The 25,039-nt window shown below is 46.3% G+C and overlaps 1 protein-coding gene across 3 annotated transcripts in view; it reads right to left on the bottom strand.

The window, feature by feature from the left end:
- The window catches only part of TAF1B (TATA-box binding protein associated factor, RNA polymerase I subunit B), a 68,922-nt gene extending 67,110 nt beyond the window's left edge, over positions 1 to 1,812 (bottom strand). For 2 of the 3 annotated variants that reach the window (XM_040496038.1, XM_040496040.1), the window contains exon 1: positions 939 to 1,046. In XM_040496038.1, coding sequence (XP_040351972.1) covers positions 939 to 962 — 24 coding nt within the window. In that variant the 5' untranslated portion in view covers positions 963 to 1,046. Of the gene's footprint in view, positions 1 to 938; positions 1,047 to 1,686 lie in introns of those variants that run through there. The other variant, XM_040496039.1, reaches the window with a different exon arrangement.
- Positions 1,813 to 25,039: the final 23,227 nt, after the last annotated feature.

Here is a 25,039-nt window from a genome sequence, read left to right as displayed (position 1 = left end):
GTCGGTTAAGCGTCCGACTTCAGCCAGGTCACGATCTCGCGGTCCGTGAGTTCGAGCCCCGCGTCGGGCTCTGGGCTGATGGCTCAGAGCCTGGAGCCTGTTTCCGATTCTGTGTCTCCCTCTCTCTCTGCCCCTCCCCCGTTCATGCTCTGTCTCTCTCTGTCCCAAAAATAAATAAACGTTGAAAAAAAATCTTTTTTTTTTTTTTTAAATCATAGACAGTAAAAAAATATATCAGAGAGATTATCTATAAGAAGAAAAGCCGTTCAGTCTTTTGGACAGTTTGAAATGGAATTAAATTATTTTTAAAAGTTTCTAAAATATGCAATGGGGGAGGGGAGAAAAAGAAGAAAAGGTGATGGGGTAAAATGTTAAAAAAGATGAGTAAATAAAACTCCTTGAAAGTGCTGCGAGGAAAAAAGACGACAAGATTTAAGAAAAGACTTTAAAAATAGAAATAGGGGCCCCTGGGTGGCTCAGTTGGTTGAGCGTGCCACTTCAGCTCAGGTCATGATCTCAGGGCTCATGAGTTCAAGCCCGTGGGGCTCTGTGCCGACAGCTCAGAGCCTGGAGCCTGCTCCTGATTCTGTGTCTCCTTCTCTCCCTCTGCCCCTCCCCCACTCGCGCAAAGGCTCACTCTGTCTCTCAAAAATAAATAAATGTAAAAAGAATAAGAAGAAATAGCAGGCCATTTGCAACTCCTCCGTGACACTAAAAACCAGATGACAAGAGAACCAGATTTTTATTGGGGTTGTTTCAAGTTTCGATTTATTCATTCAGCAATATAAAGAGTATTACCCATGCATGTCCTAGGCATTTAACTAGGTGCTGGGGATTCAGTGGTGAGCAAAACAGGATCCCTACTCATGGCAAATACAGGTTAGTGGTGAGTTATAATGATCAATTATAATGGTGAGTTAATGATCAATTTCATTCACCTGGCATTTACAGACGTTAACCATCCATCATTCAATAACCATTTATTGAGCATCTTTAACGACTAAGCCCTTCTACCACATGGTGCTTCCGTCCATACATACACTGGCACTAAATTCCTGATCCCCAGCGTTTAGGTCTTTGACCTTGTCGTTGATCTAGCTACCGAATGCTCCTTCAATAGGGCCAAAGGGTGCAGCATTTCATGTAGCGTGTTAGAAATGAACGCCGAAATCATTTCAACAAGTCGGTAAAGTTTGCAATGACCCCGTACTGAAAAGCGGCATCACCTCGGCGCGGCCCGAACCCGAATTTGGAATCCCTCACCCAGCCGGCGGCGAGGATTCCCAGAGACACAGGCGGGGGTTACGGAGGAGCCGGCGGGTGCCAACCCCGACCCTTCCCACGCCCACCCCGCCAGCAAGGAGAACCCGTGGGTGGCCCCGCCGACAGGGGACGCGCCACGTGGGTGGCCACCGCCACAAGCCCCACAGCTTCGGCCTCCCCCGGAAACACACCCCTACGGACTAACGCCCCGCCCTCCCTTCAGCCGCGACCTCACGGGGCCAGAAACGCCAGCCGCACCCCGGGCCCGCCAGCCCCATCCCTTGCCCCGCCCCGCAGCCTTCCGCCCGCCCTCCTCCCGCCAGCGGCCGCCCCCACGGCCGGTCGGCGTCCTCCAGCCGCTTCCCTCGGCCTCCCTCCCCTCCCGCCCCGCCGTCGCGCCCCCAGGGCGCCCGGCTCCCTCACCGCCTCCTCCAGGTCCATCGCGGCGCCGCGGGGCCCGTTACCCGGGCAGCGAGCGCAGCTTCCGGGAGCGCCGGGCGGAGCCCGCCGGGCGGAAACCGAGACCGCGGCTTTGCATTCCGGGCGCCTGGGGCTGCGGGGAGGTCCCCGCCGGCTCCGGGAGGGAAGCCCCGCCGGCCCCGCGGCCCCCTCCCAGACTGCATTCCTCTCCTAGTCGTCGTAACCCGAGCCGACCGGGAAGAAACGGGGCGGTGCCTCACACCGAGCCGATTCAGTCCCGCTCCGCTGGCTGCAGGACCGTCTTCCCGCTGCGCGCGGCGAGGGAGGCGGTGGCGCGGCCGACGGTCCCCAGCGTGGACTCGGAGCGCTCCCGGGTCTCCACTCCGCTCTGGCTTTGCACGGGAGAGGCCTGGGGTTCTGGAGGGAAGAACACGTTTTCGCGGTAGACCCGGATTCAATCACCGTTTTCTGTGCCTCAGTTTCCTCCTCTGTAAGAGTTCGATACTAAGTGTTAGTCTGTATATTTTTTTAATGGTTATTTTTGAGACCGAGACAGAGCGCAAGCAGGGGAGGGGCAGAGACGGAGACACAGAATCCCAAGCAGGCTCCAGGCTCTGAGGGCTCTGCACAGAGCCCCACGCGGGGCTCGAACTCACGAATCCTGAGAGCCTGGCCTGAGCTGAAGTCGGAGGCTTAACCAACGGAGCCACCCGAGCACCCCTACTAAGTATTAGCATTAAGCAAGCATTTTACTTGGAAGCTGTTGGAGGAGTTACGCGATCTGACTTAATGTTTGACAGATCAGTCTGAGCCTTCCGGGGAGAAGACACCGATGGGGGCAAAGGTAGAAGTTGAGAGGCAAGTCAGGAGAGTCTTAATCCAGACAAGAGAGGAGGGTAGCTTGGACCAGGTAAAGGCAGTGGAGACAGTGAGAAGTGCTAAAATTCTGGAAATACAGATTTTGAAGGTAGACATAGGATATCTTGAAGGTCAGGAAGTGGGCGGTAACAGAAAGAAAAAAGTCAAGGGTGACTTCAAGACTTTTGACCTGCAACTAGAAGGGTGAAGTGATCATTGACTGAGTAGGGGCAGACTGTGGGTGGAACAGTTTGGGAGTGGGGTAGAAAGGAGCCCGGAGTTTGATTCGGGACCTATCGAGTTAGAGATGCCGGTAAGACATCCAGGGAAGGTGAGAAGGTAGTTTGTAGCACTCACAGGCTACTCCTGGACTGGAGACATACACTCGGCAGTGCTCTCTGTCTAGATGGTATTTAAAGTCATGAGACCAGATGAGATCACCAAGCAGGTGGCTCTTTATTCACTTGCTCCTTACTTCCCTGTCAGTTCACTTATTTCACAAAGTTGTTAAACACCCACTAGCTGCCGGGCACTGGGCCAGCAATTGGGAAGTAAGAGAAAAACAAGACAGACTCCTTGCCTTCAAGAGACTCCCAGGCCAGTGGCGCAGCCCATCTCGTCATTTTTTCATGGCACCGCACAAATGTTCTGTCCAGTTGTGTCACCCGTGGCATTTGCCAGCCTTGGCTCTGTGCAGCTTCAGACTCTTTCTGAAAAATCGTACCTATCGTTAGAGCATTAAGGGTCGTCGTATGAACAGCTAGATCATAAGCCTCTTATTTTCTAGATCAGCCCTGATTTCAAGTGTTGAACTGTTAGAACAAGAGGGCAGCACCGAATGCTCAACTAAATAGTTAATGTGTTGAACTAAATATGAGATCAGGAATCTTTGTCTTTTTGTTATTGCCGTGTATCCAGGGCCTAGAACAGTACTCAGCTCATAGAATGTGATCAATAAATATTTGTTGAATGGATGAATGATTTTGTAAGATTTTCATGTATACGCAAAGTAGTTTAAACAGATGACATATCTTGATTGGAGACTTTGGGCGTGTGGTTGCACAGAAACGAGTCACAGATTTTTCCAGCCATTCCTTACCAGAAAATTGTTTTGAGCAAAGCCAGCCCTTTGGAAGATGTTTTCATAGACTGTAAGAATGAAAGGAGTGTTCGCACAGAGAAGCTTTAGTATGCAGCTCTTAAAAGTCTGGCTCAGGTGCCCTATTTGCCTGTCAGATTGGCACAGATAATTTGAATGGACTCTGCCTTATGCTGCAGGTGAGCGTGAATGTGGGTGTATTTCTGGAAAAAACGTTGAGCTACATACAGATAATGTTGTGGAGCAACAATGAGGTAACCCCAAGAAGAGGAAACAGGGAAATAAAATTAGAATTGAGATAATAGACCTTTAAAGCGTCCAGGGAGTCTCTGGGCCAAGATTTGATTCAACATCTTGATGGAAGGTATTAACATATCTAAAGAAAGAATGTGTAAATCAGAAAGATATACATTTAGCCCACCTGGTAAAGGTGGACCTAAATTTCCGCAAGGACCCCAGCTGTGCTATTATGCACTGGCAGCTGCTATATGTGACATTCCACGTAAGTGACAGCTGGTGGAACCGACACTAACCGCTGCTCAATTCTGCCAATAACTCTAGGCTACTAAATTTGCAATTTTGATGAGATGGGCAAATTCCTAGAAAAATACAAGTTACCAAAATGTCTGCAGAAGAAATAGGAAATCTGAGCAAGTCTATATTTATTCAGGAAATAGGTACACTGTATAAATAAAAAACCTCACACAGAAAACCCCAATCTCAAATGAGTTAAAGGTAGTAAATTTCTACCAAATGTTCAAGAAAGAAATAGTAGGGACGCCTGGGAGGCTCAGTCGGTTAAGTGTCTGACTCTTGATTTCAGCTCAGGTCATGATCGTGAGTTTGAGTCCTGTGTGAGGCCCTGTGCTGACAGAGCAGAGCATGCTTGGGATTCTCTCTCTCCCCATCTGTCCCTCCCCTGTGTACCCTTGCCCTATCTTTCTCTCTCTCTCTCTCAAAATAAACAAAGTTTTAAAAAAAAGAAAGTAGCACCCATCTCACACAGACTCTTCCAAATAATGGGAAAACCACATCTTATGAGGCTAGCATAACTCTGACATCAAAACACGGCAAGATAGTCAAAGAAAAGTAAAAATTGAAGTCCATCCTCTCTCAGTAACATAGATGAAAAAATTCCAAACAAAACACCAGGAAATTGAATGCAAGTCCTTTGTTATATTGAGCAATATATATACATAGTTTAATAAATCAAAACCAAGTGGAGTTTATTCTAGGAATGTAAAGTTGGTTTAAGTTAGAAAATACATAAACAGTAGTGCAAGAATAGACCAAAAGAGGGGCGCCTGGGTGGCTCAGTCAGTTGAGTGGCCGACTTCGGCTCGGGTCATGATCTCACGGTTCGTGGGTTTGGGCCCCGTGTCGGGCTTCTGCTGACAGCTCAGAACCTGGAGCCTGCTTCGGATTCTGTGTCTCCCTCTCTCTTCCCCTCCCTCACTCATGCTCTGTCTCTCTCCCTCTCTCTCTCTCTCAAAAATGAGTAAACATTAAAGAAGAAAAAAAATAGACCAAAAGATCAATGGAAGAGAACAGAAAGTCCAGAAACTGACCCTCCCCCCCAAAAAGTAAGATAACCCAATTTACAACAAAGGCGCTACTAAAATTCAGTGGGAAAGCAGTTTTTCAATAAAAACTATGATCACTTGAACTTTCGTATATAAAAAAAATACCCCTACATCACGCCCTATACAAAAAAATAATTTGAAGTGTATCATAGCCCCACGTGTAATGATTAAAGCCATAGAGCTTCTAGGAAAAAAAACCAGAAGACATCTTTCTGACTTGAGATAGATTTCCCAAAGAGCACAATCCTAAAAGCACTATCCGTGAAAGAAAAGATTGTTAAATTGGACTTGATTAAAATTAGGAACTTCAGTTCATCGAAAGACATTGTTGAAGCAAACCAAAGACTGAGAAAACGTGTTCTCAATGAATGAATTCAACAAAAGACACCTACAACAAGTAAATTCCTACAAATCAGAAAAAGTAAGTAGACAACCCAATTAAAAAATAGGTCAAAGACTTTCACAACAATTTCAGGATAGTTAAGAGATCAGTAAATAAACAAAAAGGTGCTCAACATCATGACTCCTTAGAAAAATGCAAATGAGAACCACAGCGAGCTACTACAACTGGCTAAAGTTAGACAGTATCGAGATTTTGCAAAAACCTGGATAAATAGGCCTCTTCTACATTGCTGATGGGAGTATAAATTGGCAGCAATACTTTGGAAAATTGGTTGGAAGCAATGCTAAATATATGCTAAGACCCAGCAATTCCAGGGGCACGTGGGCGACTCAGTCCATGAAGCGTCCGACTTCAGCTCAGGTCATGATCTCACGGTTCTTGAGTTTGAGCTCTGCGTCGGGCTCCGTGCTGACAGCTCAGGACCTGGAGCCCGCTTTGGATTCTGGGTCTCCCTCTCTCTCTGCCCCTCCCCTGCTTGCCCTCTGTCTCTTTCTTTCTCAAAAATAAATAAACATTAAGAAAATTAAGAAAAATAAAAGACTCAGCAATTCCACTCTTATATACCAAGAGAACTTCGTGCATAGATTCACCAGAAGATGTATACAAGTCTTTTCATTACGCATTCTTTATAATAGCCCCGAATCACAAGCAACCAAATGTCCACCAAGAGGAGAATCGATAGCAAATTATGATGGCATCAGACCGTGGGATGACAACATGAATGAATCTCACGAAATAATGATGTGCAAAAGAAGACTGTGATGGATTTCAGATGGGCTTCAGTTCTTTGCCATTCTTCCCATTAAAAGATGAGATCCAAGGGGCACCTGGGTGGCTCAGTCGGTTGAGCGGCCGGCTTCGGCTCAGGTCATGATCTCATGGTCCGTGAGTTCGAGCCCCGCGTCGGGCTCTGTGCTGACAGCTCAGAGCTTGGAGCCTGTTTCAGACTCTGTGTCTCCCTCTCTCTGACCCTCCCCCGTTCATGCTCTGTCTCTCTCTGTCTCAAAAATAAATAAATGTTAAAAAAAAAAAAAAAAGATGAGATCCAACTCCCCTCTCCCCGAATCAGCAGTGGTCTCGTGGCCAGCTTTGAGCAATCGAGTACTGAGTCAATGATGTCGTATAAATTCCACACGATGTCTGTTCGGCTTTTGCTTTTCCTCAGATGTGCTTTTCTGAAAGCCAGCGGCTGTGGCAAAAAGTCCAACTCACTTGAGACGGCCATGCTGTGAGGAAGCCCAAGCGAGCCACGTGTATTGGAGAATCTACACAGAGGACTGAAGTGTCAGACATGTGAGTGAAGCCTTCTTGGATCCCCCAGGCTAGCGGGGGTCATTAGCTCTATGCAGCACCCCCGCCCCGTGCCAGGTGGAACAGAAAACCACCCAGCCAAATTCCTGACTGACAGAATTCTGAGTCAACAAAAATGGTTGTTTTTAAGCCAGCAAATTCTAAGGTAGTTTGCTACACAGTAATAGATGAGCTACAGAAATTGGTACTCGAAGTAGAATGTTATGTAACAAGAACCGAAAACACATGTCCAGATCCTATCCTATCCAAACACCCCGTCCTCGAGACAGCAGCCTATCAGAAAATAATTTTGAGGAGCACCTGGGTGGCTCAGTTGGTTAAGCACCTGACTTGATTTCGGCTCAGGTCATGATCTCACGATTCATGGGATTGAGCCCTATGTTGGGCTCTGTGCTGATAGCACAGAGCCTGCTTGGGATTCTCTCTCCCTCCGTCTCCCTTTGCCCCTCCCCCCTGCTCAAACACTCTCTCTCTCTCTCTCTCTCTCAAACTAAATAAACATTTTAAAAAAAAAGGATTTTGAACATTCAACCCCATTATACAGATACATACTTGTGTATAAATTATATATATGCAGGACTGTTCTAGTGATGTACATTATAGGACACCCATAAATATCAAAATAAGCTAAAAATCTAAATTATTAATGTAAATAACTTCCCTTTCAATGAAAATATTAGTAATATTGTAATTAGAGTAATCTTGGCTTAACACTATGTGGTACAGAGATTTGTAGTTCTTGTCCTAAATGCAGTTTACTTTAATACTTCTTTTTAATGGCGATCATAACAGAAACAGATGCCTCACAAAGATACAGAAGCCAAGTATTTTTATACCAGTGGAAACATCTGCAAACATTTATTCTCAAAATGCAATCTCCGTAGCACATATGTCTTCCAAAAAAATGGTTACTTTTTCATGCCTTAAACGAAGGAGTGCCTAGCATGTGCCAAACAGTGTTTTAGGCACAGAGAATAAAGCAATGGATGGAAAGAACCTTTACCCCATGAAGCTTATGTTCTAGCTGGCAGAGTCACACAGCAAATACATATGTAAATCATTATGAAACCGTAATAACATAAGTAAATATTTCAGGTGGCAAAAAAGTCTTCCATGAGGAAAAAGAAAGCAGAATATGAAAATAGACAGGCGGAAAGGTTGGAGATCAGAGTTGCTGTTCTGGACAGTGGTGGGGAAGGCTTCTCAAATAAAAGTGACGTTTGAGAGAAGATTTCAAACAAGTGGTGGGGGTGGGGCGGTGGAGCGCCTGGGTGGCTCAGTCAGTTAGGCATCCAACTTCTGGTTTCAGCTCAGGTCTTGACCTCACTGCTCATGAGTTCGAGCCCCATATCGATAACCTGTCCGTGCGGAGCCTGCTTGGGATTCTGTCTCCCTCTCTCTCTGCCCCTCCCCGGCTCGCTCTCTCTGTCTCTCTCAAAATAAATAAATAAACTTTTTTTTTTTAATTTTTTTTTTCAACGTTTATTTATTTTTGGGACAGAGAGACACAGAGCATGAACGGGGGAGGGGCAGAGAGAGAGGGAGGCACAGAATCGGAAACAGGCTCCAGGCTCTGAGCCGTCAGCCCAGAGCCCGACGCGGGGCTCGAACTCACGGACCGCGAGATTGTGACCTGGCTGAAGTCGGATGCTGAACCGACTGCGCCACCCAGGTGCCCCATAAACTTTTTTTTTTAAAGTTGAAAAGAAGTGGGGGGTGGGGGGTACTGAGCCATGCAGACACGTGGGGGATCAGCCCTTCAGGGGAAAAGACCTTGCAACAGTGAGGTGGCCTTGAGTAAGCAAGGAGATGTGTGGCAGAGGCCAAGAAGTTGGAGGCCAGATCATGGATGAGATCTTGTGGATTATCGGAAGGACATCGGATTTTATTCTCAGTGAGATGGAAAGCACGAGAGTGACAGCAGCTGATCCATCGTTTAGAAGGGTTCCTCGGGGGGGGGGGGGTATGGACGATAGGTCGTAAGAGGGCAAGGGGAGCAGGGAGATCACTTGGGAGGCCACTGAAATAGCCCACGTGTGGGCTAAGGGCAGGGCGAGGGTGCAGACACCGAGGAGAAACAGTCAACTTTGGGGTAGATTTCAAGGGCACAGTCTTCCTGGTGGATCGGATGTGGGGAGCGAGAGAGAGAAAAGAGTGACTGCAAAGTTCTGGATCTGAACCCACGGAAGAATGCAGTTGCCATTTTTGGAGACCGGGCTTATGATAGAAAGTCCACGTATGGGCTTGTGACAGAACGTGGAGGAAAGAATCAGGAGTGTGCTGGGATGTTTAAGTTAGTGTTGCCTACTCAGTATCCAGGTGGGGGTGCTGACTACGCTGTTGAAAAGGTGAGTTTGATGTTCCAGAGAAAGCCAATAACTGGCAGTAGGAATCCGGGAGTCAGGAGCCTGGATAAAGTCATCAAGGGTTTGTGGATAGAAAAGTCCAAGGACAGAGACCCGACCACCCCAACACACTGAAGTAAGGAGCAAGAAGGAAGATCCGGAAAAGGAGGCTGAGGGTGAATGCCCTCGAAGTCAAAGAAAGTCAAGAGCATATGGTACCCTGGAAGCCAAGCTAAGAAAGTATGTCCAAAAGGTGGGAGCCATCAGTTTCGTCAAAGGCCCCTGAGAACCGCAGCAAGATGAAGACCGGATCTGACATGGGGTCATCAGTGCCCCTGACAAGAGTGGCTCGTGTTGGGGCTGAAACAGGATGGGTTCAGGACGAATGGCAGGAGCGTGCAGACCACCCTCGCGAGGCATTTCTTGGTGGAAGAAATGGCAGCAGAAGTGCCATTGCTGATAAGCAGTGTCAAGTCAGGGCAGATGTTTGCTTGGTTTCGTTCCTTTGCCTGCTTGTCTAAGATGTTGGGAGAGAGGGAACGATTTCAGGGGCTCCCCCTGAGCTGGGGAGAGGGATGGATCCGGAGCTCAGGCAGAGGGATTGGCCTTGGCATAGACGGTTGGTTCCTCTGTGTCAGGACCATAAAGGAAAGGCCCATGGCAGGCACTGGTGGGGACGTGAGGGAAGAACCCTTCTGACTGTCCCTGGTGAAACAGGAAGGAGGTCGTGAGCTGAGTGTGACAATCCAGGGTTGCTGGAGGTCCAAGGAGAGGCCAGAGGTGTGATACCTCGGGGGCATGGGAGCGCTGAATCGGGAATTTGGTAAAGCGTCAGGGGCCCCCTGGACGGCTGAGATCAAAATATGAGGATAAGGCCAGTCAGCACATCATTCAGCTGCTTACTTTGTGGAGACATCCCCTTTGCCCTGGAGGGACAAATTAAGTGTATTCACGATTTCAAAAACACCTGCCAGGCAGGTGACAGCCACCAGTCACTGCAGGAGTATTTGCCTTTTTGTTTAACAAGAGAAAAGATAACTCATCTGTGAGTCTGACAGGTCTCTTAAGTATTTTGCCACGAGATATACAACAGCCTTCCGTGTGGAACAAAGGTCTGGCGTGGATATTCGGCTCATTACAGGTTACGGTGAGGCTCCCATGACATCCGAGAGGTCCCGCGTGTATAGAATCATCTACGCCCTTGGCCTCCCCACAGCAACGCTCACCAGTCTGCCTGCAGCCTTCGCTGCTGGAAAAGGGGGCGGTGGGTGGATCTCCCACGGCCTCACCCCAGTTCTTCTGTCATTGTGGTCAAAGCAGCTGCTCCTTCAGGGGTTCCGTGGACACCGTTGGATGGCCAAGTAGCTCTTGAAGAAAAGACATGATTTACTGTGGAGAACATTCATTCTCTGATGCATCTTCCCACAGACGGCCCCTCCCAGCGGTCCTTTCCACGTCCCATGACTGAAGTGGAATCCAGTGACTGCCATGAGCGAGGACTCATTAGAAACATATTTTGGGAGCCTGGGTGGCTCAGTTGGTTGAGCGCCCAACTTCGACTCCAGTCATGATCTCGCGGTTCGTGAGTTTGAGACCCGCGTCAGGTCACTGCTGTCATCCCGTCGGGGCACAGCCTGCTTCAGATCCTTTGGTCTCCCTCTCTCTGCCCCAACCCCACTTGCGCTCACTCTCTCTCAAAGTCAAAAAACAAAACAAAACAAAACAAAACAAAAACCCCACCTAAATAAAACATTAAAAAAAATAAACACTAATAAAAAAAAGAAATATCTGTATTTCGTGCATCTGCCTAGCCAACCTTCAAATCGCAAACCTGTGTCATTCTAATTCTTGTCTCTTCTAAGTTTTCAGCCGTTTGTACGTCTTGCAACAGTATTTGTCATCTGCCATTTCTGCAATATCTATCATGGCCGGGTGATAGAAAACAGAGAAATACAAAGTATAACTTTGGGGAGTGAAACGTGCTCGAAAGCCACGTAAGTATACAGGGTGACTGGGGTGGGGTGAGGTGAACAGAATTTTTATAGGGTCGCCGGGAAGTCTTCCGAGAAGAAGGGCCAGTTGATCGAAGATGGGAATGCAGAGACAGCCACGGAGATGTGGGGAAATACATCCCAAGGAGAGTGAAAAAGGCCCTGAGGCCGGACTAAGCTTGGTGTGTTTGAGAAACAAAAGGAAGCCAGTGTGGCCAGGATAATGGGTAAGAGGTAGAGCCTTAAGCCTCAGGCTGAGCGCACTGGGCAGGGCCCTGACTGCCCACAGGTCTCCTGGACACACAGTTTGGTATAGGCACTACAGCCACAGTCTGTCTGACACATGGTACCAGATGTCCCCAGTAATCCCACCTCCTGGCTACCATTGTTGGCTCCCACCAGGGAAGGGAGAAGGGGGAAGAGGGAAGGGACACCTTGGAGATCAACTGGGGGCGGTCAGCAGGTGGTGGCTGCCTTGTACTTCCCCCCCTTAACCCGCGCCTGCCTGTAGGGATGATGGCCTTCATGGAATTTTTGCTCAGAGAGAGCTGGGGATGGCCTGGGGCAGTAAAGTAGGGGTACTAGCCAGGCATTTGAGGCTTTGTTGGAATAGCAGTACTCCTTCAATAGGACGAGGCCGCGGAGGAAGGAAGGGGCGGAGGATTCCAGAGTGTAGCTCCCACTTTTCGCCATTCTTCCTGAATTTCACCCTCATTTGAGGGCATCCATTTGTTAAAACCCACCACACGCCTTCCAGTCAAGGGCATTAACAACATGGTTTCCTTAGTAAATCGAGAGCTAATGCATATCTACCATTTTCTGAGCCAGACACCATTCTAAACGTGTTAACTCGCCATCAGCCCCATTTTACAGACAAGAAAACTAAAACAGAGAGGTTATCGTGGTCTGAGCCAGGAGTCAAAACTGAGTAGCCTCGCGGAGCATGCAGTTTTGGCTGCGATGCTCTAAGCCTCTTGGGAAGGACTGGGCTCAACGTCATTAAACATGGCGCTCTGCAAAAGATTTCCATGACTTAGCCAATAATGAGATCTTGAATATGTAAGAATCTCGGGTAACCCTGTAAGGATCAGAAAACATTTCAATATAATTGTTCTTGGTTGTATAGCAGCTGAGAGACAATTCATTGCCACAAACAATATCGTTATTAAGAGAAATTCTCTGGGGCGCCTGGGTGGCTCAGTTGGTTAAGTATCTGACTCTTGATTTAGGCTCAGGTCATGATCTTATGGTCATGAGACTGAGCCCTGCATAGGGCCCCCTGCTGAGCATGGAGCCTGCTTGGGATTCTCTCTGCCTCTCTCTTTCTTTCTCAAAAATAAATAAATAAACAAACATTTTTTAAAAAGAGAGAGAAATTCTCTATTTGAGACTACAAACCAACCTAGTGGCTACTGATTTATTGGGGACGTTATTAGAAAAGTTGGATGCACTTCCCTCTGTCAAATCATAGCTCCAATAGGGGTGTTATTTAATTAGTGAGAACATGTCAAAAGATCACACCAGGAATTTCTGAAAACCAACAAATGACCTAGAAATTATTAGACTGATTCACTGAACGCTCTATGTTATAACTGACATCATTTTATTGGCAGTTTTATTCTATAAACAGAAGTTTGACTTATTTAGAAAATAAAAGGGAATACACGTTTTTAAAGTTTATTCATTTAGTTTGAGAGAGGGAGAATGCACGAGGGGGGAAGGGGCAGAGAGAGAGGGAGAGAGAATCCCAAGCAGGCTCTGCACCATCAGCACTGGGCCACTTCGGGGCTCGATCTCACCAACTGTGAGATCATGACCTGAGCCGAAATCAAGATTCGGGCGCTCAACCAACTGTGCCACCCAGGCGCCACAAAAGAGAATACATTTTCAAATTTTGATTTATATAGACTTTTGTATGTGAATATATGATTGAAAATGAGTATATACATTATTACGGTATATGTATAATATATATCATTATGGGTATTAATAGTATATAGTAATATATATTATTACGGAGATTTTGAATATTCCTTCTGAGGCCATGGTTAGGCTTTCGATTTAATTCTAAGTGTGCCGAGAAGTCATTGCAGGGTCTTGAACAGAGGAGTGGCATGGTCTGATTTACTCTGAAGTGTTGTGCAGGCCTCCGCGGGGGAATGGACCTCAGAGGAGAAGGGGGAATGGAGGGGACTCATCGGGAGGGTCAGCGCTTGGATTCGGGTGCCAGAGTGGGCAAGGAGAATAGATATACTTCGAAGGTGGAGCCAACAAAGGACTGGGTGTAGTTGTGAGAAAAGGAGAGAAATCGATGATGAGGTCATGGTACAGCCTTTCACTGGGATGGTTATGGGCAGATCAGTTTGGGGGGGGGGAGTACCTAGAGTTGGGACATGTTCAGTGATATATCTGTAAGAAATACAAGAGGTGGGGCACCTGGGTGGCCCAGTCAGTTAAGCATCTGACTTTGGCTCTCTCAGGCCATGATCTCATGGTTCATGGGATGCAGCCCACAGTGATTCAGATTTTCTCTCTCTCTCTCTCCCTCTCTGCCCCTCCCCTCCTCTCAAAAATAAATAAATAAATAGCCTTTTTTTTTTTTTTTTTCAATTAAAAAAAAAGAAACACAGAGGCACCTGGGTGGCTCAGTTGGTCAAGCATCCAACTCTTCTCTTGATTTCAGCTCAGGTCATGATCTCACAGTTCATGGGGTCAAGCCCCACACCAGGCTCTGCACTGACAGCACAGAACCTGCTTGGGCTTCTGTCTCTCCTGCTCTCTCTGCCTCTCTCTGTGTCTTTTTTTTTCTCTCTCTCTCAAAATAAATAAGTCAACATTAAAAATAAAAATAGTAATAATAATAAAAGACATACAAGGGAGATATTGAATAGGAAGTCAGACAGAGGAGTCTGGAACTCAGGGGAGGTATACTGGCTGGGGATGTGAACTTGGGAGCCATGGTGTAAACATGAGATTTAAAGCCCAGGACTAAATGCAGACACCTACGGAGTGAGTGTAGACAGTGGACGAGGGGAAAGGGGCCAGGGGCTGAGACAAGGGCCCCGCAGCAGGTAGAAGTCAGGCGGAACAGAACAATCCAGCAAAGGTGGTAGAGGGAGACCCAGTGGACGGTGGTGACCAGAGCCACATGGAAAGGGCTTCAAGAAAGAAGAACTGTCAAAGGCTATTAAGAGTTGGGTGAGGGGCGCCTGGGTGGCGCAGTCGGTTAAGCGTCCGACTTCAGCCAGGTCACGATCTCGCGGTCCGGGAGTTCGAGCCCTGCATCGGGCTCTGGGCTGATGGCTCAGAGCCTGGAGCCTGTTTCCGATTCTGTGTCTCCCTCTCTCTCTGCCCCTCCCCCGTTCATGCTCTGTCTCTCTCTGTCCCAAAAATAAATAAACGTTGAAAAAAAAAATTAAAAAAAAAAAAAAAAAAAGAGTTGGGTGAGCCTAGCTCGGGACCCAGCAAGAGAGTCGTCATGGACAAGATGACTTCAGGCAAGCGGGAAGGGTGGAAGTTTGGTTGGCATGGGTTTGAGGCAGGACAGAGAGGAAAGAGTAGACAGTAAAGAAAGACAAGGCCCATGGGAGTTTTGCTGAAAAGCAGAGCAGAGCATCGGGGGACCGTGCAGGGTGACACGGTGGTACTGACATGGGCACGTTTGCAGCATGTCTGTCTGGTAATGAAATCTCGGCTGGTGGGAGAGAGAGGGGAGCTTACAGGCAAAGTCCAAGCAAAGCCCTTGAGTGGGTGACAGGGACAGATCTGGCCCCCGATGAGCCTGAGGGGCTGCAGAATTGTGTCCTGACCAAGCCATGGGAATTCCGGGAATGTGACCACCACTCCACCAGACAGGGGCCCTGCTCTGGGGCCCTGGTGGCCACAATAGAGCTGGTCCCACTGCCTCACTCCCCACCCCGACTTCCTGATGCTTCTAACAGCCCAGGGATTGGGAGCCGGCACACATCAGCTGAAAGTTCAGTTAAGGAGGTTCCACTAAGTGCGGAAATAGCTAGGTACTATTTCTTCTTCTTTTTTTAATCTTTTTTCATGTTTATTTATTTTTGAGAGACAGAGTGTGAGCAGGGGAGGGGCAGAGAGGGAGACACGGGATCCGAAGCAGGCTCCAGGCTCTGAGCTGTCAGCACAGAGCCCGACGCGGGGCTCGAACCCACAAACTGCGAGATCATGACCTGAGCAAGAGTCGGACGCTTAACCGACTAAGCCACCGAGGTGCCCCGCTAAATACTATTTTAAGGAGGCAACAGAGCAGAGACTGCAATAAGGAGAGTCCATTTGTTTTTTTGTTTTTTTTTTCAATGTTTTTTTATTTATTTTTGGGACAGAGAGAGACAGAGCATGAACGGGGGAGGGGCAGAGAGAGAGGGAGACAGAGAATTGGAAACAGGCTCCAGGCTCCGAGCCATCAGCCCAGAGCCTGACGCGGGGCTCGAACTCACGGACCGCGAGATCGTGACCTGGCTGAAGTCGGACACTTAACCGACTGCGCCACCCAGGCGCCCCAAGGAGAGTCCATTTGAATCTGGGCCCCGATCCTTACTGGGTCGTGTTGCGTCGTGACCTGGGCAGGTCGCTTCTCTGGGACTCTCAGTTTTCTCATCCGCAGTATGGGGATAATAACTTCAGCAAAATACTAAATAATACTAAATACTGCTGAGATCGCAAAGTACAAATGAGATGGTGGAGGTTCAAAGGCTTTGTCAAGGCTTTGGACGTTGGAAAGTGAGAACAAATGCCATAAACTGTCACGAGGCTGCATTTACTACATCATTCCCCCCGTCTGCCTCACTAAACAGGCGCAGCTGGTAGGCAGAGGCATTGCTGAGGACACATTCCCGTGTCACTCCTCTCTGTGGGTTTAATTTTCATAACTAGACTTCTAAGGTTTGTTTTGTGCTGTTTTTTAAGATAAGAGCAAGTCTTGGCTCCTTGTAGGAGCCTCCCAATTTCATCACAGACATAAGTGTATCACTTGAGGATCGTTGGTTGAAAGGGAAGGGCGGAGACATATTATTAACTTCAAAGCTTTCTTGGAGCCTATTAAATGTTAATCACAAAGCACAGGGATAGTCCTGAAAGCAAACACTTCTCAGATGCCTGAGCCTTCCTCCTCGGGCTCCCATCGACACTTCTGCTGCAGGGAAGAGAGAATCTAGGACATCCCCCGCGAACGGACCTTCTGGGGGCTCCAAGGCCTGGCTGTGGCCTGGTGTGTCCAACAGCCGAAGCCGAAGTCTTCTGCGGTTTGCCTGGCGCTGGGAAGAAGGCTGAAGGAATGAGCACCTGCTGGTCACATTGTGTGTCAGGTGCTGCACCAGGCCTACCACACAGGTCACCTCATCACTGAGCTGGGAGACCATCATTCGCTTCTCATCAAACAGGAAGAAAAACTGAGGCTCGGGAGGTCAAGTCGGGTCATGTGGCAGGAAGAGCGGGAATCTTAATTCAGTTCTGTCTGTTCCAAAGAGCTCACTCTTCCTGCTCACAGAGTGGGTGCGTTCTTCAGGGAATGAGTAGATGGATGAATAAAGTCCTCTGGATGCAAAATTGCCTTGTCAAAGGACATCAACAGCCAGAAGGCACAGCCCCAATTAAACAGAAGCAAAACAACGTTCTAAGATTATGTGAGGTACTCAGAGTTTGCCTTAAATAACTCAGGAGTTTCCCAGACTCTTGAGTGATAAGATCTCAGGTAACTTGCAGAACCTGTTGGGGGCTGGCTTATCCATTTCTGGTCCTGGGGCCCTCCCCTCCATGCCCCTGTCTCCTTTTCAGGAAACCGACTCAACAGAGCCATAGCTCTGGCTGTGCTCTGGAAAATCCTTGAAAGGGTCCTGGCGGGTGACCATCCCGTGGCCAAGACGACCTGCATGATCCATGGGGCCCCACACTGAACGAAAACGTGCCGCCCCTCGTTCAAAAATTAATAAGAATTTCAAGGTGGCCACAGCAGAGCATTAAACCAAGCTCAAGGCCCTTCAGAGTACGGGGTCCTGTGTGACTGCACAGGCCGCACCCCCCATGAAGCCAGCCTTGCTTGTAGCCATTGACTCGGGACAAGGGGAGAAGAAATCTTCAAAGGGGGTTGGTAGGACATCATGGGAGCACCATAAATAAGACAAACAACATAACTGTGAAGATTGGGTTCTGGTTTCTGGGAACATACAATTCCAGAATATAAAGTTTCTGAAATTCATCTAGAACTACTCTTCCATTTTATAGATGAGGAAATTGAGATCCAGACAGAAGCAGTGACTTGGGGAGTCATGGGATACCACAGAGAAGGAAACCCCTCTCTGAATTCCAGTCTCCTTATCACTGAAACAGCACAGGGCAGGCTGAACAATGCATTATCTCTTTTCTTTTCTTCCCAGCTCCCACTAAAATAACAGTCCCATAAAAGGGTTAAGTCCACAAGGACCAAGGAAATGGAAGAGAAGGCAGGGGTAATTAAAGAGGAATTTGAGAGTGGGTGGGTGGGGTAGGAGGAAGTACAGACTGGAAACAGGGGAACTGAGTGAAAATCTGAATACTGCCCTTAACCTCTTTTCCAGAATGTCGGTAGCAAGTTTTACATCTCCTCTGGCAGGAGATGAGAATCTTCTCTCAGTGTAAATTCCAGAGACTACCATTTGGTATTCTTCATAGTGAACTGGTTTGAACTCTGTCCTATCAGGCAGCAGCCCTAGGGCCTACGTCTGGCTTATGGACAAAGAGCTTTCTAAGCTGCTAAGTGAGAAAGGACGGCCAGCCACCTCCACATGTGGGGGAAAGCTTCTAACTTGAAAGACAGAAAACAAAGAAATGGTAAAAAGAATTGGGAGAAATCAGACAGCTTCAAACCTGACAGTCTCCCTGAAAAGTGTGAGGAGGATATTGTATCCATGAAACAACCAGAGGGCTTTAAAAAAAATCCTGAAAATAAGGAAAACCTCTGTAAAGTTAAATATATGAATCAAAATAAAAGCTTAATATTAAAAAAAGTCGGAGAGGGGCGCCTGGGTGGCGCAGTCGGTTAAGCGTCCGACTTCAGCCAGGTCACGATCTCGCGGTCCGTGAGTTCGAGCCCCGCGTCGGGCTCTGGGCTGATGGCTCAGAGCCTGGAGCCTGTTTCCGATTCTGTGTCTCCCTCTCTCTCTGCCCCTCGCCCGTTCATGCTCTGTCTCTCTCTGTCCCAAAAATAAATAAACATTGAAAAAAAAAATTAAAAAAAAAAAGTCGGAGAACATTCCAGAAGATAAAACAAAAAGACAAAGAAAGAAAGAAAGAAAAGGAAAATAGCAGAAACAAGATAAAAGCAGAAGAAACATCTACAAGGTTCAAAACCAACTGCTAGAAATGCCAGAAAGAGAGCCCAGGGGATAAAATTAGCAGGGAAATGATATGAAGAAATGTCTCAGAACCAAAGCACGAATTTCCAACTCAAAATGGCTAGAACAAGGAGCGAAAAAGACTCAGAGTCAGGGACGTCACTGCGAACTTTTTGAATATCAGGGATACAGAGAAGATGCTATAAATTTCTAGAGAGAAAAAGAAAAGAATCAGAATCTGTGGACCTCTCGACAACACACTGGAATCTAGTGGACAATGGACCAATGCCTCCGGTATTCTAATCTACACCCTGCATTTCTATATTCAACCAAATTGTCTATCAAATAAGGGTAAAATATTTCAGACATGCAAGAACTAATATCATTTACTTCCCTCGTACCGTTTCATTGTAACTTTAGTAGAGTACTAGAGGTAATGATCCAATAAAACAAGGGAATAAACCAAGACAGGAACCCATAGAATCTAAGAAGCAAGGGATCTAAAGCATAAGAGGCAATGTGAATCCCCACAACGATGGTGAATAGAAATTTCCAGATGACACCTGTACAATGTCCAGTCTCAACTGAAGAACGTGGAAGGAAGGCTCTGCTCTAGGAGTCGGATGCATATGACTTATTGGAGATTATGGGAAACATGATTGATAAAATGGAGGTCGATTTTACTGGGACATTAGGAAAAATCAGTGATGTGCAGAAAATCAGGCATGTGGGAAGAAAAGGAGGAAATGAGTAACTCGAGTAAAAGTGAAGGACTGAACAAGAAATTTGGTATGAATACAGTGTTAATTTGGTTCTCTAGTCAACGCCATTTGTGCAGTCATGATCAAGTATATATTGACTATCGATATAACTAAAATTGTTTTTTTTTAATATTTTTAACGTTTATTTCTTTTTGAGACAGAGACAGACCATGAACGGGGGAGGGGCAGAGAGAGAGGGAGACACAGAATGGGAAGCAGGCTCCAGGCTCTGAGCCGTCAGCCCAGAGCCCGACGCGGGGCTCGAACTCACGGACCGCGAGATCGTGACCTGAGCTGAAGTCGGACGCTTAACCGACTGAGCCACCCAGGCGCCCCTAAAATTGTTTTATAACTATGTTGGAGGGATAGGGAAGGGGAAGAAGTAGGGATGTATAGGGTATCTCAGACCTTAGTCATCATTTGGGAACTCAGGATAGTGTCTCAAAATGTAAGTAATAAATTAAGAAATATGGATAGCTCCAGTCCCGTGGTTTTAAATGTCATCTATGAGACTTCCAAGTTTAAGATGGTGAGGGGAAGGGGTGCCTGGGTGGCTCAGTCCGACTCTTGATTTCAACTCAGGTCATGATCCCAGGGTTGTTGGATGGACCCCCGAGTTGGGCTCTGCACTGAGCACGGAGCCTGCTTGAGATTCTCTCTCTCCCTCTGCCCTTTCCCCACCCACCCCCCCCCCACCCCCACACGTGTGTGCTCTTTCTCTAAAAAAAAAAAAAAAAAAAAAAAAAAGGTGAGAGATGATGAGGGGAATATTTTCCTACATTTTTTTCTCTCAAAATTACCTCAAAACAACAAGGAAAACAACAAATAGAAACACAAACTCTATCCTTGACGTTAGAAGACATTGCAATTCTGAACCCCTAAATATGAAGCTACTAAGTTGGCTGGAAGAATGACAAATGACAAAAAAAAGTAAACAAAGATGAATCCAAATGCCAGTGGAAGTATAATTTATTTATAATGAAATTCTCCAATTTTAAGTATACGTGAGCATACATGAGTATGCAACCACTATCAAAAATGCGATTTTTTTTTAAATTTTTTTTAACGTGTATTTATTTTTGAGACAGAGACACAGCAAGAACGGGGGAGGGGCAGAGAGAGAAGGAGACACAGAATCGGAAGCAAGCTCCAGGCTCTGAGCCATCAGCCCAGAGCCCGACGCGGAGCTCGAACTCGCAGACCGCGAGATCGTGACCTGAGCTGAAGTCGGACGCTTAACCGACTGAGCCACCCAGGCACCCCTCAAAAATGCGATTTAGAACATGGCAGTCAGTTCCCATCTCTAAGCCCCAAACCTCTAGCTATCACTGATCTGCTCTCATCACCACAGACTTGCATTTTCTAGGACTTTTCTAGAACTTCATATAAATACGTACAGTGTGGAGTCACTTGTATCTGGCTTTTTTCACTTAGTAATGCTTTTGTGATTCATCTATGGTGTTGCATGTATCAGTAGTTCATGCCTATCAACTGCTGAGTAGTATCCCATTTACATATAGATTTTTCTTTATTTATCAACTGATGGACTTTTGGATCGTTTCCAGTTTGGGGGCTACTCTGAATAAATCTGCCAGGAGCCTCCATGTACAAATCTTTGTGGCAGACATATGTTTTCATTTCATTTGAAAAATACCCAAGAGTAGAATTTCTGAGTCATATGGTAAGTGAATGTTTAACTTTGTAAGTAAATGCTAAAGTATTGCTTCACATTGTGGCCAAAACTCGGCCTTGTCAACATTTTAAGCGCTATCCATTTCAGTGGGTATGTAGTAGAATCTCCTTTTGGTTTAAATTGACATTTCCCTAATGATTAATGATGTTGAACATCTTTTCATGTGCTTGTTTGGCATCTGTATTTTTGGATAAAATGTCTACTCAAATCTTTTGCCTACTTTTAATTATCTTGTCTTATTATTGAGTTGTGGGAATTCCTTTATACCTTGTGAGCACAAGTCCTTTATTTTATGTATGGTTTGCAAACATAGTCTCCCAGTGTGTGGTTTGCTTTTGCATTTTCCTAATTGTGCTTTCAAAAAACACACATCTTTGGGGCTCTTGGGTGGCTCAGTCAGTTGAACATCTGACTCTTGATTTCAGTTTAGGTCATGATCCCAGGGTTGTCGGATCAAGCCCTGCATGGGGATCCATGCTGAGTGTGGAGACTGCCTGGGATTCTCTCTCTTTCCTCCTCCTCCTCCTCCTCCTCCTCCTCCTCCTCCTCCTCCTGTGCTCCTCTCCCCTGCTTATGCATGCTCTCTCTCTCAAATATTTTTTTTTAATTTTTTTTTCAACGTTTATTTATTTTTGGGACAGAGAGAGACAGAGCATGAACAGGGGAGGGGCAGAGAGAGAGGGAGACACAGAATTGGAAACAGGCTCCAGGCTCTGAGCCATCAGCCCAGAGCCTGACGCGGGGCTCAAACTCCCGGACTGAGAGATCGTGACCTGGCTGAAGTCGGACGCTTAACCGACCACGCCACCCAGGCGCCCCTCAAATATTTTTTTTAAAAGCACACATTTTTTATTTTGATGGCCCAAATTATTGATTTGTAAATGCGCCCTATTTAAAAAAATTTTTTTGCCTAATGATGATTAAGACTTTCTGTTATTTTTTCAAAATAAAGTCTCTAGTTTTAGTTCATTTTTGTGCATGTAGCCAACCAGTTATTCCAGCACCTTTTCTTGCAGACATTATCATTTTCCCTAATTTAATTGTCTTGGCATTTTTGCTAGAAAATCAGTTGACCATATTTTTGCAGGGGCCTATTTCTGGACCTTCTATTCTGTTCCATTGGTCTATATTATATATCAACCTTTATTTCAAGACCATACTATCTTGATTACTGTTAGCTTTATGGTAGGTCTTGAAATAGATTGTGTAAGTCCTCCAACTTTTCTCTTTTTCAGTATTGTTTTGGCTATTCTATACACTTCCCATTTTCACATACATTGAAATTTTTTTTTTTAAAGTTTATTTATTTTGAGAGAGAGAGAGAAAGCACAAGTGGGGGAAGGTCAGAGAGAGAGAGAGAGAGAGAGAGAATCCCAAGCAGGCTCTGCACTTTCTATGCAGAGCCCCATGTGGGGCTCAAACTCACAAACCGTGATATCATGACCTGAGCCAAAGTCAGACGCTCAACTGACTGTCCACATTTTAAATTTTGCTTACTGAATTTTAAAACAACCCTGCTAATATTTTTCATGTGACTGTGTTTAATCTACAGGTCAATTTGTGGGAGAATTGGTATTGGTGGGAGGAGGGGGAAAATTGGCATTTTGACAATATTGGCTCTTCCAGTCCATGAATATGGTATATGTCACCATTTACATTCATCTTTAATTTCTCTCAGTAATGTTTTGTTGTTTTTAGAGTATGGTAATTGCAAATATTTGTTAAATTTATCCCTATTTCATAATTTTCTCTCTCTTTTTCTCTCTATGTAAGTGTGTGTGTGTGTGTGTGTGTGTGTGTGTGTGTGTGTGTGTGTTTGAGAAAGAGGGAGGGAGAATGGGAGGGAGTTTTCTCTATGTTTCCCAAAGTTGAGCAAAAGAAAATTGGCTAATTAAGGATTGTGGTTAACTGAATTCCAGTTAAGTAAGATTTTACTGTATTTGGCATTCACACTAACACCTCTGATTGTGTCACACCCGTGTTCAAAAACCTTCATTGGGAAATAATTATGGGATATGCTCAAAGAATGTAGTATCAATTTACAAAGGGAGAAATTGGAAACAACTGAGCAGGCTGATTAACTAGATGATGCTGTATTCTTACCACGCAACCATAAAAATGACATTATGCAACAGTGGTTTTCAGAATGGGGTCAGGGTGTCTTATAGGGTCAAATAGGCGTCAGGGCCTCCACTCATGTTCTGATCACAGTAGCCTTTTTTTTTTTTAAAGTTTTTTTTAAAGGTTTATTCATTTCTTCAGAGCCAGAGAGACACAGCGTGAGCAGGGGAGGGGCAGAGAGAGAGAGAGAGAGAGACGCAGAATCTGAAACAGGCTCCAGGCTCCGAGCTGTCAGCCCAGAGCCCGACGCGGGGCTCGAACCCACGAACTGTGAGATCACGACCTGAGCTGATGTCTGATGCCTAACCGACTGAGCCACCACCGTAGGTGCCCCTATAGTGTAACATTTTTTAAGGAGAATACAAATTCTTCAAGGCTCTCCACCATCTAACACTGAAGGTCTCTCTAGACTCTGCTACACTGCGACTCCACATAGAATCACCAGGTTAGCCTGAAGAATTAACTTCCCATTTCCTGAATACGTCCTGCCTTTTCCTGTCCCACGCCTTTTCCTCAGGCAAGTTCTTAGCACAGAATTCTCTAATCACACACCCTCACTTCCTACTGGAGTTCAACCTGTTCAAAATGTATGTGATAAAATATAAGGCAAAGAGAAAAACAATTCAAAACTATATCGAGAGCATGATTTCAACTAAAGAAAAAAATGGAAAGAAAGAACTGGAATGTGATTTACAGCAGCAGCACCTATGTATTAGGATTATTGATCTTTTGTTCATTTAGGTTGGTGGGTTTTTTTTGCATTTTATTACACTTTCCAAATCTATAATGATTTATTCACATAGTAGAAAAGGAGAAAAAATCCATACCCATTTTAAATGTGTATTTATTTTTGAGAGAGAGAGCATCAACAGGGGACAGGCAGGGAGAGAGGGAGACAGAGGATCCGAAGCAGGCTCTGCACTGACAGCAGAGAGCCCCATGGGGGATCGAACTCACGAGCCATGAGATCAGACGTTTAACTGACTGAGCCCGCCATGCGCCCTGATACTCATTTTAAAACCTGTATCAAATGTTAGCACTTCCAAGAGCCTTTTATAAAGAATAACAATAAGGGGCGCCTGGGTGGCTCAGGTGGTCAAGCATCTGACTTGGGCTCAGGTCCTGATCTCATGGCTCGTGAGTTCAAGCCCCACATCGGGCTCCGCGCTGACAGCTCAGAGCCTGGAGCCTGCTTCGGATTCTGTGTCTCCCTGTCTCTGCCCCTTCCCCGCTCTCACCCTGTCTCTGTCTCTCTCAAAAATAAATAAAGCATTTTCTTAAAAATTAAAAAAATAATACTAATATATTTCTTAAACTCTCCGGCCTGTGCTTGGAGCATCACTTCACCTCTCTGAGCTTCTGATTCCTCCCAGGGCTCTAGCAACGATTAACGGAGACCATGTGACGATGCCCCATCAACTATAAAGTGCTTTTCCGGTGTATGTCACGTCGGATTCCCCTACGAGGCTGAGGCTCAGTCACCCCAAACTATCTACCAGAGGTGACACTCACCAAACGGCTATTGACTTAAATCTCCCAGCTGTTCCAAAAATCTCTCTGTATCCTGAAATGTCACCAGTAGACTGGGACTGGATAAAGGTCTGTCCTCCCGGGAGCCTATGATTTTCATCCAGATTTGATTTTCCGTTGCTGTTCCCCAGGACCCGGGGCCCTAATAAGCCATCTAGCTCTGGGCTAGCAATCACTGGGCTCCAGCACAGCCCGAGGGTGCTCTTCTGTGTTATTAAAAACAGGAAATTACAGGCCAGAGCAACATTTACACGGAAGATGGCTCTGCAGCCATGGCCTTTATCAACTGGATGGGTTGTGGGAGAGACGGAGGGAAGCCACCTGAGCGGC

Source organism: Herpailurus yagouaroundi, unplaced genomic scaffold (genome assembly GCF_014898765.1).
Source record: "Herpailurus yagouaroundi ecotype Mexico unplaced genomic scaffold, PumYag 188, whole genome shotgun sequence".
Classification (NCBI taxonomy): Eukaryota; Metazoa; Chordata; class Mammalia; order Carnivora; family Felidae; genus Herpailurus; species Herpailurus yagouaroundi.
The sequence above is the reverse complement of the archived record's forward strand: the minus strand, read 5'-3'. Positions and strand labels throughout refer to the sequence as shown.